A 13,221-nucleotide genomic window follows, 5' to 3' on the forward strand; every position below is an offset into this window, starting at 1 on the left:
ATGATTCGATAGGTGAACTCAAGTGTTCCACCACATGGCATTCACCTGTCCATTCATTTCTAATCATCAGTGATTGCTTCATGGAATGGAGGAAGGAAGCACTTTTTCAAGTATTCAAACAGTGCCGTCTGTGGCTGATAAACTAGTTGTATTTTTTTCTGGAAGTTGGTCCTTAAACCTTTAAATATCTAGGTGTAGGTATTTATTCTATGTATGTATATGCACTGTGAAGCACATTGTGTATATACTGTACATATTTTAACCCTTTCCTGTGATGCGTGTAGGTGAACGGTGTAGACCTGACGGATCGAACTCAGGAGGAGCTGGTGGCCATGCTGCGCTGCACCAAGCAGGGGGAGTGTGTCTCTGTGGTTGTGGCCAGACAAGAGGAGATCTTCCTACCCAGAGAGCTCGTGAGAACAGACACCTCTATCTCTCTCTAGCCACCTTCAATTGCTCTTGACTCTGCATGATCTTTGATGCAGATACGTTACCAGGAATTTCCACCTTTCCCCTCCTTGTCTTATACATGTTGTTACCYCTTGAAACGTCTTTCTCTTTCTATTACTATTGAAAGGCGTTCAACCTCTTTCAACTGCCCTTTTGCTCCCCTGCACGCATGCCATCACCTACAAACAAGCACTGACACACACACACCCAGGCCCAGCACACGTACCCAGCGCCCCATTCCTCTTCCTGCCCTTATCTGGGTTTGTTGACTCAGAGGCTGACAGGAAGTCACACACACGTCCCTGCGGCCTCGCAGGAAGTGGTGCGTGCCGACACACACGGGTGTTAAGTGACCGTTTAGCTGTGGCCAGAGACCTTTCTGACTCTTTGCTGAGTGGCGTGTTTTTACCCCTTTATCTAAATAAGCTGCCCGTCAACTGCCCCGGTGGTACCCTATAGGAGCGTGTGTGTGTGTGTGTGTGTGTGTGTGTGTGTGTGTGTGTGTGTGCGCGTGTGCGTGTGCGTGTCCTGTGTGTAGCAGTGTGTGTGTGTGTTGGTCCTCTCAGAAAACATGCCTCTGTCCTTGTGTGCCACTCACTACTCCTGTGATTATTCACATTATTCAATTTCCTCAACTTCAAAGCATTCAGGAGGGACAACTCCGACGCTTTGTAGTGAACGATGCATATTCACATGGAAACACGCATACGCACGCATGCACACACACACATACACAGTGCTCACATTAGCCCTCATTAAAATACCCAACATTTCCACAACATCCACACTAAGGTGCTGCTTTTTCACTTCCTCTTTTATCTTGTTCTTTTTAACTCTGTCTTTATCTGGGCTGTTGAAGTTAGAGGCCCTTAAAGATGAACCCTTTATCTTCTCTGCAGGCCTCCTCCTCAAATATAGTTTCATGTCCCTCAAACTCATGTACATGTTCACCCTCACTCAAGTTCAGCAATGCTCACAGACAGAACTTATGCAGGCAGGCACACGCACACACAATCAACCACAACTCATTCCAATACCKTAAACTTCCACATTTAGATGCAATTGTGGTCCGTTGTACAGTAAAATGCATACGTACATAACACTTGTCTTCTCTCCCTACTATGCCTCAGTCACAACCCTGATACTGCAGCTGCGCTCACAAAGCCCCCAACACAAAGACCTATCTATTTAGCCTCTATTTAGCCCCCCCCCCAACAGAACTGCTGCTGCTGGGAAGTCAAAACTGCCCAACTCCTTGGAGCAGCTTGCAATGCCCATCAGCCTTAATGCTTTATCCTCAAGAAGGCGCATTCTTGAGGCCGTATTTACTCTGTTTTGGAGAAMGAATSCCCCCTCGACAGGCACACTGGAAACAAGGACAATCAACACAATCTTCGCTAAYTTTGCCCAGTCAGGGTACACTTAGCTGAAGTCCCTTATRAGGACCTCACATCTTGTATTGTGAGTAGAAATAGAAACACAGACATCTGATAATAAGCAGCTTGAGGATTTATTAGCCTATAGTCTTTTTGCCTTTGAAGTTGGAGCACATTGACTGGTATTTCCATCAATGAATAAAAAGCATTATTTTGCATGTTTTTTTTTTCTTCTTCTCCCGGACAATTTGGCCGGCAACACGTATGTTGTTATTCTATCCTTATGGGGACCTAAAATGTATTTCCATTCAAAATCCTATTTTCCCTCATTCTAACTCCTAAACCTAACCCCTTACCCTAACCCTTATTCTAACCCTAATTGTAATCCTAAACCTAACCCCTAAGCTAAAAATAGTCTTTGTCTTCCCCACGGGTAAGTGCCTTTGAACGGGGTATGGTTGTAGGTGCCAGGCGCACTGGTTTGAGTGTGCCAAGAACTGCAATGCTGGTGAGTTTTTCATGCTCCACAGTTTCCTGTGTGTATCAAGAATGGTCCACCACCCAAAGGACATTCAGCCAACTTGACACAACTGTGAGAAGCATTGGAGTCAATCAATCAATCAAATTGATTGTTAAAGCCCTTTTAAATCAGCCGATGTCACCAAGTGCTGTACAGAAACCCAGCCTAAAACCCCAAACAGCAAGCAATGCAGATGTAGAAGCCCCGGTGGCTAGGAAAAACAAAGCATGGTGGTTAGGAAAGCGACCCTGTGGAATGCTTTCGACACCTTGAAGAGTCCATTCCCTGACAAATTGAGGCCCTTCTGAGGGAAAAGGGGGGGAGGGGGGGTTCTTAATGTTTTATACGCTCAGAGTATACTGCCATCTAAATTACTGCCACTTGCTTATTAATATTGTTTGGAAATATTCATACAAGTCACAAACGGTGCTGTCCATCAGATGAGCTGAGACCCTTGTTTAGAAGTGAAATGATAGCTTCAAGTTCAATTTGCACATGCGCAGAACGGGACTCCGGTTACTTAGACAATAAGAATAGGTGACCGGGTCCCGGGCCTGTTCTTAGTAGTTTGTATTGAGGTGTGATCCTCGCCTTTCAAGAATAACTTGATGATACAACCTGATCTGGACTTGATTCTCAGTGTTTAGTTTGTCCTTCGGATTGAATTTGTGATGCAAGGTGATTTGTAGATCTCAATCAGTCTCGACTCGCCTTTAAAAGTGAGCTGCGATGGTCAAAAGCTCCTTTTGTCTTTCTGTCCATCCGTCCGTCCGTCTTCCGACAAGCTCAGCGTGAGCTGCTTTCTCTTCCTCTCCCTTCTGCACTTCTTTTCTCATTATTGGGTTGGCACCAGGATGGTTGTGTCCTGGAACCATGGTAACTAACCACGCAAGGTCACAAACACACACACACACACACACAAATGATCCCAACCATCAGCAATTTGGCTTCCCCTCCTCCCCCTACTGAGGCACAGGTACAGAGAACATAAGAACTCAACATTACTTCCAATAATTGGCAGACTTCATTTCTCTCCGATCGAGCAGTGGCGGGAAAGATCTCATCTTAATTGAATGTCGCTCTCGTCGCTAATCTGCATCTTTGAAAGCGTCTATTCAGAAGCCCGGCTGACAAGAGTGTGTATTAATCGGTCTCCTTACACCCCCACCTCTTCTTCTTCCCCATGGGTAGAAAGGTTCCTTTTGTCTTCCTCGTTCCTCTGATCAGGGGTGGTCTCCCCTCCTCTTAAAGCCTGTTAACGAGCACTTGAGCAGAGACAATGAGGCGTGTTGTGCGCCAGCGGAGCCACAGGGCTCAGGAATGGAAGGGTCTGGCCCCTAAGGAAGGTATTACGGGATATTAGTGTGTGGGGGGGGGGGGGATTATTTATGTGTGTTTGTGGACCACCAGGGGTGTGTGTCTCACACCGGGAGATTTAGTTGGCTGTATAAATGTGCTTTATTCCCTTAAGAACGGTGGACATATCTGATGTGTGTGTGTGTTTTGAACTCAGCCCACCACACAGTGACCCAATAAGACAGCTCTTTGCATCAACAGATCAAACCGAAGACATTCATCAAAAAAAATGGAACGCTTCTTTAGTTACAAAGTGATGCTGGAACATCTATCCCCTCACGCTGACAATGGAATATCCTGCAGCTGTTACGTCTCTTTAGATTCCACCTCTCCTCTTCTCCTCCTCTCCCTTATGGATGTGTGTCAGGGATAGAGATGCCCAAAGAGACCTGTCCATCTGTCACGTCAACTGTCAAAGTGTCTAGTCTGAGCTGGATTGCCGGATCCTTGCGTCAGTCTTCTCACTGACTCCGTTGAATGAAGACTCAATGGCGCCGCATTCAGAATGAAAGCTTCCCATCTTTACTACTCAGTGTACAACGGAGTTTCCACAATAGCTCGAGGTGATGGTGATGGAGCTCCATGAGAGTGAGGCCCCAGACTAGACTGCCCATTTTCCTAAGGGGCTCTACCCAGGAAAAGAGGCTGTCAGGTCTTCCCCTGCTGAGGATCAAGGGGTGGAGAACAGTGGGGGTGTTCTGTTGGCTAAACAAGGGCCTCCTCAGGACTCAGGTGAATGTCACCAAACACCAGTGGGATTATAGTGAGAAACCTGTAAAGCTACACTGAGCCGTTCTTTCCTGCCTCTGTCGCTAGACCACTGGCCATATTATATGGCAACCTGGGAGGTTCGAAATAAATCTGCTTCCAATAGCAGGTAAGGTATGAAGGAAAGCAGCTCAATGAGCTTTTGGATTTTATCTTGGGCAGCTGTGAAAAAACGAAATCACAGACACTTCACATACACACTCTGTGTCTCTTAGTTTGGACTAATGTGGCGTAACACACACAATTATTGTTAACAAATGTAAACATATACAGTACACACAGTATTTTTCCCCACCTGCGTTGTTCGCTCTCCTCCTCACAGGAAAATAGGCCGGCTATGTGAAAGAGCCTCAAAGAACCTCTTTACAGGCCCGTTTCCCTGGTGACAAAACCCTAGCACCACTTTCTCTCTCACCACTCTGTCATAATGACAGACATTTTTMTTTTCTTTTGTTGCCATTTCTTTGTCTTCTCTCTCGCTCTCTCTCTTTCTTTCATTTGGTAGCCAATTCTCGCTCCCCGAACCACCGGGTCATTTTGTTCACGTTAAGAGTGGGAGGAAGGAGGAGAGAGAAAAGAGTGGGAGAGCGACTGAGAGGGGGAGAGAGAGTGAACGGGAGAGTGGGTATCTCCAGGGATGGGTTATTACTTTTAAATGATCCCCCTGTCGCCCTCCCTCCATCGCTCTCTAGAAGGATGTATAAAAAGGTTATTATGCTTCCTTTTGAAAWRGCACGCTCTCTGTCTGTGCCTTTCATGTTCAAATGGAATTACCTCTCTGCCTGCCGTCTCCTCCCTCGTTCTCTCTTGCTCACCACCTGCTCCTTCTCGCTTCCCATCATCCTCTTCCTCTTTTTTAAAAATTCTTCCTCCCCTCACCTGTTTTCCACCACCTTGGATCCATAATGCAGATATCCCTCTTCGTTTGTATTTGTTGACCTTTTTCACCTTTTTCTTTCACCTTCTCTGTCACCTTTTTCTTTCGTCCTCTTTTCCCGCTCTCTCTCCCCGTCATCCTCATTCGATATTGACGAGATGTTTCATTTTCTGTGTGTCTATTTCACTCTCGGCGTTGTATTTGTAAAAAAATTCATTAACTGCCCTATGCTTGTTTCAATATCAAATCAATCTCTCTCTCTCTCTGTCCTCCTCATCATCTTTCTCTTTCCCTCTTTCAGAAAAGGGAGGAGGCTAGCCCCCTGGTGCTGGAGGATGGGCGGGAGCAGCTGATGTTCGAGGTGCTCTTGAACGACACTGGCTCGGCCGGCCTGGGCATCAGCCTCAAGGGCAACAAGTCCCGGGAGAAGGGCGAGGACCTGGGCATCTTCATCAAGTCCATCATTCACGGAGGGGCCGCCTACAAGGTACAGAAGCAGGAATGAACTGTGCCGTTTTGCTTCTGTCTTTTTTCTATCTCAATGTTTCCTTTCTCTGTCTGTCTTTTCCTCTATCCAATTATTGCTTAGCCTGCTCTCTTTCTGTCTCTCTATCTCCACCTTGGTTCCCTTTCTACTGTCTCTCTTTCCTTCTTTCTTCCGGCTCTCTCTGTCCCATCTGTTTCTCTTTACTCTGTAAGCCCCGATACTCAGCAGTCCTGCCCAGTCTGAAGCCCACATCTGTTTCAGTTCCCCTGACCTTTGACCCCATTGACCTCGGCCCTCTGGCAGTGTGCTCAGACTTTTCTTAGACTTTTCTTTTTTCAGGTGGATCGGATTGAGGGCCCTTTCTAGAATCTTCCACTGAAGGCCACACTCCATCACTGTAGTGACACTTGGAGTTGATAGATACTCTCTGAACTCCCCTGGTTCCCATCTTTTTCCACAGATCAGATGAAAGCAGTAGGGCAGGTGTTGTGTCCCTGTGTAGATAAGGCCTGCACTGGGAACAGGGTGATGAGGTACTTGAGCGATACTAGTACATCAGTACTTCGATGGAAGCCTCAAACTGGACTTATAAACTCTTCTCTCAGAGGTATTTGGTATTCATTAGGATCCCCATTATCTGCTGCAGACGCAGCAGCTACTCTTTCTGCCCACATGAAGCATGGCATAATACATAGTACAGAACATTGTTAGTCACACACATCTCACACAGCCTACATCTCAGTACATACATACTATATTTAGGTCTAATGCATAATACAGTGCAAATTACAATACAAGATATATAAAATGGATGTGTCTCTTCACAGTCCCCTTTTGTGCAGTAATGTATTATTTTAGATGTTTTTTAAACCCTGGTTTTATTGCTAGCTTGAGATACCTGGTGTGGCAGAGTTCCATATCTTCATGGCTCTATTTAATATTGTGTTTTTTCCGAGCCTCTGTTCTGGACCTGGGGACTGTGAAGAGACCTCTGGTTGCGTGTCTTGTGTTGTACCGATGAGTGTCTGAACTGCAATTTACCTACACTACCAGTCAAAAGTTTGGACACACCTACTCAGTCGGGTGTTTTTCATTATTTTTTACTATTTTCTACATTGTATAATAGTAGTGAAGACGTCAAAACTATGAAATAACACATATGGAATCATGTAGTAACCAAAAAAGTGTTAAACAAATCAAAATATATTTTAGATTTTAGATTCTTCAAAGTAGCCACCCTTCGCCTTGATGACAGCTTTGCACACTCTTGGAATTCTCTCAACCAGCTTCATGAGGAATGGTTATCCAACAGTCTTGAAGGAGTTCCCACATATGCTCAGCACTTGTTGGCTGCTTTTCCTTCACTCTGCGGTCCAACTCATCCAAAACCATCTCATTTGGGTTGAGTTTGGGTGTTTGTGGAGGCCAGGTCATCTGACGCAGCACTCCATCACTCTCCTTCTTGGTCAAATTGCCCTTACACAGCCTGGAGGTGTGTTGGGTCATTGTCCTGTTGAAAAACAAATGATAGTCCCTCTAGGCGTAAACCAGATGGGATGGCGTATCCCTGCAGAATGCTGTGGTAGCCATGCTGGTTAAGTGTGCCTTGAATTCTAAATAAATCACTGACAGTGTCACCAGCAAAGCACCCCACTCCATCACACCACTTCCTCCATGCTTCACGGTGGGAACCGCACATGCCGAGATCATCTGTTTACCTTCTCTGCGTCTCAGACACGGCGGTTGGAACCATAAATCAAACATTTGGACTCATCAGACCAAAGGACAGATTTCCACCGGTCTAATGTCCATTGCTCGTGTTTCTTGGCCCAAGCAAGTCTCTTCTTCTTATTCGTATTTTTAGTAGTGGTTTCTTTGCAGTAATTTGACCATGAAGGCCTGATTCACGCAGTCTCCTCTGAACAGTTGATGTTGATGTGTCTGTTACTTGAATTCTGTGAAGCATTTATTTTGGCTGTAATCTGAGGTGCAGTTAACTCTAATGAACGTATCCTCTGCAAATCAAAGACAATTTTATTGGTCACATACACGTGTTTAGCAGATATTATTGCGGGTGTAGCGAAATGCTTGTGCTTCTAGCTCCGACAGTGCAGTAATATCTAACAGTTAAACAATATATACCCGAAATACACGTACATGTAAGTAAGGAATGGATTAAGAATATATATACATAAGTCAGAGCGGCGTTGGACTAAGGTAGTGGCATGGTATAGAGTCGCGTATATACATATGAGATGCGTGATGCAATATTTACAAACAATTAAAGTGACTAAGATGCTGTAGAATAGTATAGAGTACAGTTTACACATATGAGATGATTAATGCAAGATACGGAGACATTATTAAAGTGGCTAGTGTTTCATTTCCTTAAAGTGGCCAGTGATTCCTAATCTATGTCTATATGCAGCAGCCTCTGATGTGCTAGTGATGGCTGTTTAGCAGTCTGATGGCCTTGAGATAGAAGCTGTTTTTCAGTCTCTCGGTCACAGCTTTGGTGCACCTGTACTGACCTCGCCTTCTGGATGATAGCGGGGTGAACAGGCAGTGGCTCGGGTGGCTGACGTCTTTTTGACCTTCCTATGGCATCGGGTGCTGTAGGTATCCAGGAGGGCGGGAAGTTTGCCCCCAGTAATGCGTTGGGGAGATCACACCACCCTCTGGAGAGCTTTGCGGTAGTGGGCGGTGCAGTTGCTGTACCAGGGGGTGATACAGCCCGACAGGATGCTCTCAATTGTGCATCTGTAAAAGTTTGTGAACCTGATACTTTCCACCTTCTCCATTGCGGTCCCATCGACGTGGATAGGGGGGTGCTCCCTCTGCTGTTTCCTAAAGTCCACGATCATCTCCTTAATTTTGTTGACGTTGAGTGAGAGGTTATTTTCCTGGCATCACACTCCCAGAGCCCTCCCCTCCTCCCTATAGGTTGTCTCATCGTTGTTGGTAATCAAGCCTACCACTGTAGTCTGCAAACTTGATGATTGAGTTGGAGGCATGCTTGGCCACGCAGTCATGGGTGAACAAGAGGGGGCTGATCACTTTGGGTCTTCCTTTCCTGTGGCGGTCCTCGTGAGAGCCAGTTTCATCATAGCGCTTGATGGTTTATGCGACTGCACTTGAAAAAACGTTACTTTTTTTTACATTTTCCAAATTGACTGACCTTCATGTCTTAAAATAATGATGGACTGTCATTTCTCTTTGCTTATTTGAGCTGTTCTTGCCGTAATATGGACTTGGTCTTTTACCAAATAGGGCCATCTTCTGAAAACCACCCCTACCTTGTCACAAAACAACTGAGTGTCTCAAACGCATTAAGAAGGAAATAATTTCCACAAATGAACTTTTAACAAGGCACACCTGCTAATTGAAATGCATTCCAGATGACTACCTCATGAAGCTGGTTGAGAGAATTCCAAGAGTGTGCAAAGCTGTCATCAAGGCAAAATGTGGCTGCTTTGAAAAGTATCAAACATAAAATATATTTTGATTTGTTGAACACCTTTTTGGTTACGACATGATTCCATATGTGTTAATTCATAGTTTTGATGTCTTCACTATTATTCTACAATGTAGAAAATAGTAAAAATAAAGAAAAACCCTGGAATGAGATATTCCATCTCCTCTTCTGGTTGCCTTCTCAAAATGTTTTTTCAAAAACAAGAAACAGTGAAGAAAGGAGATTGAGAGAGATTAAAAAAAGGCAAACTTGGAGCGAGAGAAAGTTGATGAGATATTTTAGCATAAATTGAAAGTGCGTATGTTTGGAGGGCTGAGGTGTGTATGTGCGCGTGTCTCTCTCTTCTTGTGTGTTGCCTGTGCGTGTTGCCTGTTGTCGCAGGCTCCCTCCCTGCGCTGTGTGTGTGTGTGTGTGTGTGTGTGAATGCTAATTAAAAACTCTAAAGAGGCTAGCTAATGAGCGTGTGCAGGGAGGGCTGAGACACTCCGTCTGTCCCCAGTGTCTCTCTCTCTGGCTGTCACATAGTCTCTCTACAGGCAGCCAGGGGAGGAGAAGCCACAGCCTCACACTGAAACTGGGACCTAACCCAATTCTGACAGTGTTTGTGTGTTTTTGTTTGTGTGTGTGGGGGAGGGTTATACTATCCTTGTGGGGACCAGAAGTCATGTGGAAGTCAGTTTCCTTGTGGGGACCAGAAGTTGAGACATTTTGCTGGTCCCCACAAGGAAACAGGCTTAGGGTTAGGTAAAGAAAAAAAGTTTTTAACTTTAGGGTTAGAATTGGGGTTAGGTTTGGTGTTAAGGTTAGGTTTATGGTTAGGTTTAGGGGTTAGGAAAAATAGGATTTTAAATGGGAATCAATTGTTTGGTCCCCACAGGGATAGTGAAACAAACGTGTGTGTGTTTGTGTCTGACTTCCTGTTTGTGCGTGTCTAAAGGTGTGAGCGCTTGCCTAAGTGTGCAAAGGAGTGTACAAAAGGTGTGTGGTGTGTGTGGGGGGGTGGGATTCTGCTTGCCTGTACGTGTTACTTGGTGTGTATGTGTGTGTGCTGCATGTCTTCGGAAATTGTGGTGATCTGATAGATCAGAAGGTTATTGGTGGTGTGAGAGGTCAGGGCCCAGCGTGGGCTGCTTAATGACTGAGGTCAGAGGTCGGTGGTGACTAATGGCTTGATGGGGCTGGTGGCACTGGGAGTCTTGTAGTAACCTCTGGCCATGTCTCTGTATGTCAGTTTCTCTCTCTCTCTCTCTCTCTCTCTCTCTTCTCTCTCTCTCTCTCTCTCTCTTCTCTCTCTTCTCTTCTCTCTCTCTCTCCCTCTCTCTCTCTCTCTCTCTCTCTCTCCTTCTCTCTCTCTCTCTCTCTCTCTCTCTCTTCTCTCTCTCTCTCTTTCTCTTTCTCTTTTCTCTTCTCTTTCTCTTTCTCTCTTCTTTTCTCTCTCTCTTTCTCTCTCTCTCTCTTTCTCTCTCTTCTCTCTCTCTGTCTCTCTTTCTCTCTTTCTCTCTTTCTCTCTCTCTCTCTGTCTCTCTCGCTGCTTCTCTCTCTCTCGCTGTCTCTCTCTCTGTCTATTAATTTCAATTCAATTCGCTTTATTGGCATGACGTAACAATATACATATTGCCAAAGCTGTTTTGGATATTTACAATATAAAAATAAATAAAAATGGGAATCAAAATTGTCAACGAGACAACAGTAACAACAATAACCAAGGGTCAAAATAACCATACATTCAACAATAACAATAAGCATACAGTAGAGTACATGTGCAGGTTGATTGGTTTGTCAGACACTGTCCCTCAACTTATGGCAGGCAGCAATGTAGTGCGCTGCCAACCCACAGCTCTCTGTGTCTCTCTCTCTCTCATCTACAGGTGTGTATTGGTCTCTAGTACAGTAGCTACTACATACAAATGATCTCCCTCTCTCTCCACCTTGTCTCTCTCTCCTTAATCTCTCCATGCCTCTCTCCCTCTCACTCTACCATTGTTCCTTTCCCTCTCTTTCTCTCTCACTGCTCTCCCCCACCTCTACTATTTCCCACCGACTTCCCTCTCCAGGACGGCCGCCTGCGGGTCAACGACCAGCTGATTGCAGTGAACGGCGAGTAGCTGCTGGGCCTCTCCAACCACGTCGCCATGGAGACCCTACGCCACTCCATGTCCTGGGAAGGCAATGCCCGCGGCACCATCCAATTGGTGCTCCTCCGCCCCGCACCCTCATCTGGCTCCAGCCCACAGCGCCAACGCACAGGTACGCTACGAACGGGACAATGATCACCACGGTTCACTACTTCGCCGGCGAGCCTCTGACCCAAGGGGTCTCCGATACAGGCACAGATATATGCAGGGGTCAGCGCAAAGCTAAACACTTAGTGATACACACAGGTACACAACGCAAGGGAACTTGCGTAGTCCAACACTCGGTAACATACACAAACACATGCAAGACACAGCAAGGTACAGAGCAACACACACAGATACTCTGAAGGCCTGGCGCAGGTATACATACAGGAGAACACACACAGCTACACGGATGACAACACGCAGACACACACACTCAGCAATGTGCCACGCAGCCACACAACAGGCGATGGAAATGGCAATGCACACAGGTCTAGGTCCGTAGACGGCAATGTCTACAGATACACGCAGGAATGCACACGCAGTCACACACCTGACAATTTACTCAGACCTATACGTAGCCACACACCCGACAACCTATGCATTCACTCAAGAAGCCAAACATACGACAACATACACAGCCGCACACGCAGCCACCCACCTGACAACTTACGCAGTCACACTCCCGACAACCTATGCAGACACCCATGCCGGCACACACCCAACCACATACCCAGCCGCACACACAACAACCCACGCAGCCGAACAACTGACAAAATACACCATTATACACGCAACCACACACCCGACAACATACACAGCCACACAAACCGGTACACACACAGTCTAACGCATGACAACACACAAAGTCACACACGTAGCCACTCACCCGTCAACATACACATCAGCAACACACATGCCTATGCAGAGAGCATAAGGGCGCTGACAGGGGCAATGTACGGTGACTTACACAGACACGACAAAACACACAACCACTTAGACATGAACAGAAACGCACATGGATCCAACTACACACACAACCAGGACCTGATGCGTCATCACCACCGCAGGCTCTCGGGAGGACTTTGAGAGAACACACACATGTTTGTGCGGATATTTACATTGTGTGTGTGTATGTGTGTGTGTGTGTGTGTGTGTGTGTGTGTGTGTGTGTGTTGTTGTGTGTGTGTGTGTGTGTGTGTGTGTGTGTGTGTGTGTTGGCATTTTATTGAGTAAGTGTGTATTTATGTGAGGTGTGTGTGTGCAGCATCAACTCTTTCCCCTGCCCAAACTGTTCCCTCTTCCCACAATGACCACCTTCATACAGGCATTGACTATTAACCAAAAACCCACTGTGACTAAAACTTAGGAGAAAAACAATGTCTGTGCACTACTTATAAATAATTAATTGCATATTAATGATCATTATTTTAAAAGTTACCACTAATTTTGTAGACAATAGTTGTAACTCACAAAAAATGGGCACTGTTGTTTCACCGTCTTCAAATCTTTGTCGACAATGCTATTGACAATCGGGTAATATTGCCATTATCCCTGAAATGCTTGTTAATAAACCTATTCTGTTTCTGGTATTTACTAACTTATTTATTTTCATTATTTTTGTATTGTTCATTTGTCACCAGACTAGTCACTCAATGTTATGRTTTTAATCTCACAATAGTCCTTTGTTCAATAAAACGTCTTCCTCTTGCATGCTGTCTGTCTGTTTCACTGTGGTGGTGTGGTGATTCCTTGCTTTTTACTGGCTAGTACTCATGTCCTCTCTTTTCCTGAT

At 45.5% G+C, this 13,221-nt stretch overlaps 1 protein-coding gene across 1 annotated transcript; it reads left to right on the top strand.

Moving 5' to 3' along the window:
• The first annotated feature begins 80 nt into the window (after positions 1–80).
• Positions 81–12,971, top strand: LOC139022568 (partitioning defective 3 homolog B-like). Its single transcript, XM_070435526.1, has 4 exons — positions 81–110; positions 285–413; positions 5,649–5,834; positions 11,364–12,971. The coding sequence occupies exons 1-4, from the start codon at positions 81–83 to the stop codon at positions 11,412–11,414; spliced, it is 396 nt and encodes a 131-aa protein (XP_070291627.1). The 3' UTR covers positions 11,415–12,971.
• The last annotated feature ends 250 nt before the right edge of the window (positions 12,972–13,221 follow it).

This window comes from Salvelinus sp. IW2-2015, linkage group LG27, assembly GCF_002910315.2.
Source record: "Salvelinus sp. IW2-2015 linkage group LG27, ASM291031v2, whole genome shotgun sequence".
Classification (NCBI taxonomy): domain Eukaryota; kingdom Metazoa; phylum Chordata; class Actinopteri; order Salmoniformes; family Salmonidae; genus Salvelinus; species Salvelinus sp. IW2-2015.

What these genes read in the sequence shown, in the direction of transcription:
- LOC139022568 (XM_070435526.1), top strand. Translation starts at nt 81, where the DNA reads ATGGAATGGAGGAAGGAAGCACTTTTTCAA. An exon ending in GGAAGGAAGCACTTTTTCAA is followed by an intron (nt 111 to 284) that starts GTATTCAAACAG and finishes TGATGCGTGTAG; the next exon opens with GTGAACGGTGTAGACCTGAC. An exon ending in ACGGAGGGGCCGCCTACAAG is followed by an intron (nt 5,835 to 11,363) that starts GTACAGAAGCAG and finishes TTCCCTCTCCAG; the next exon opens with GACGGCCGCCTGCGGGTCAA.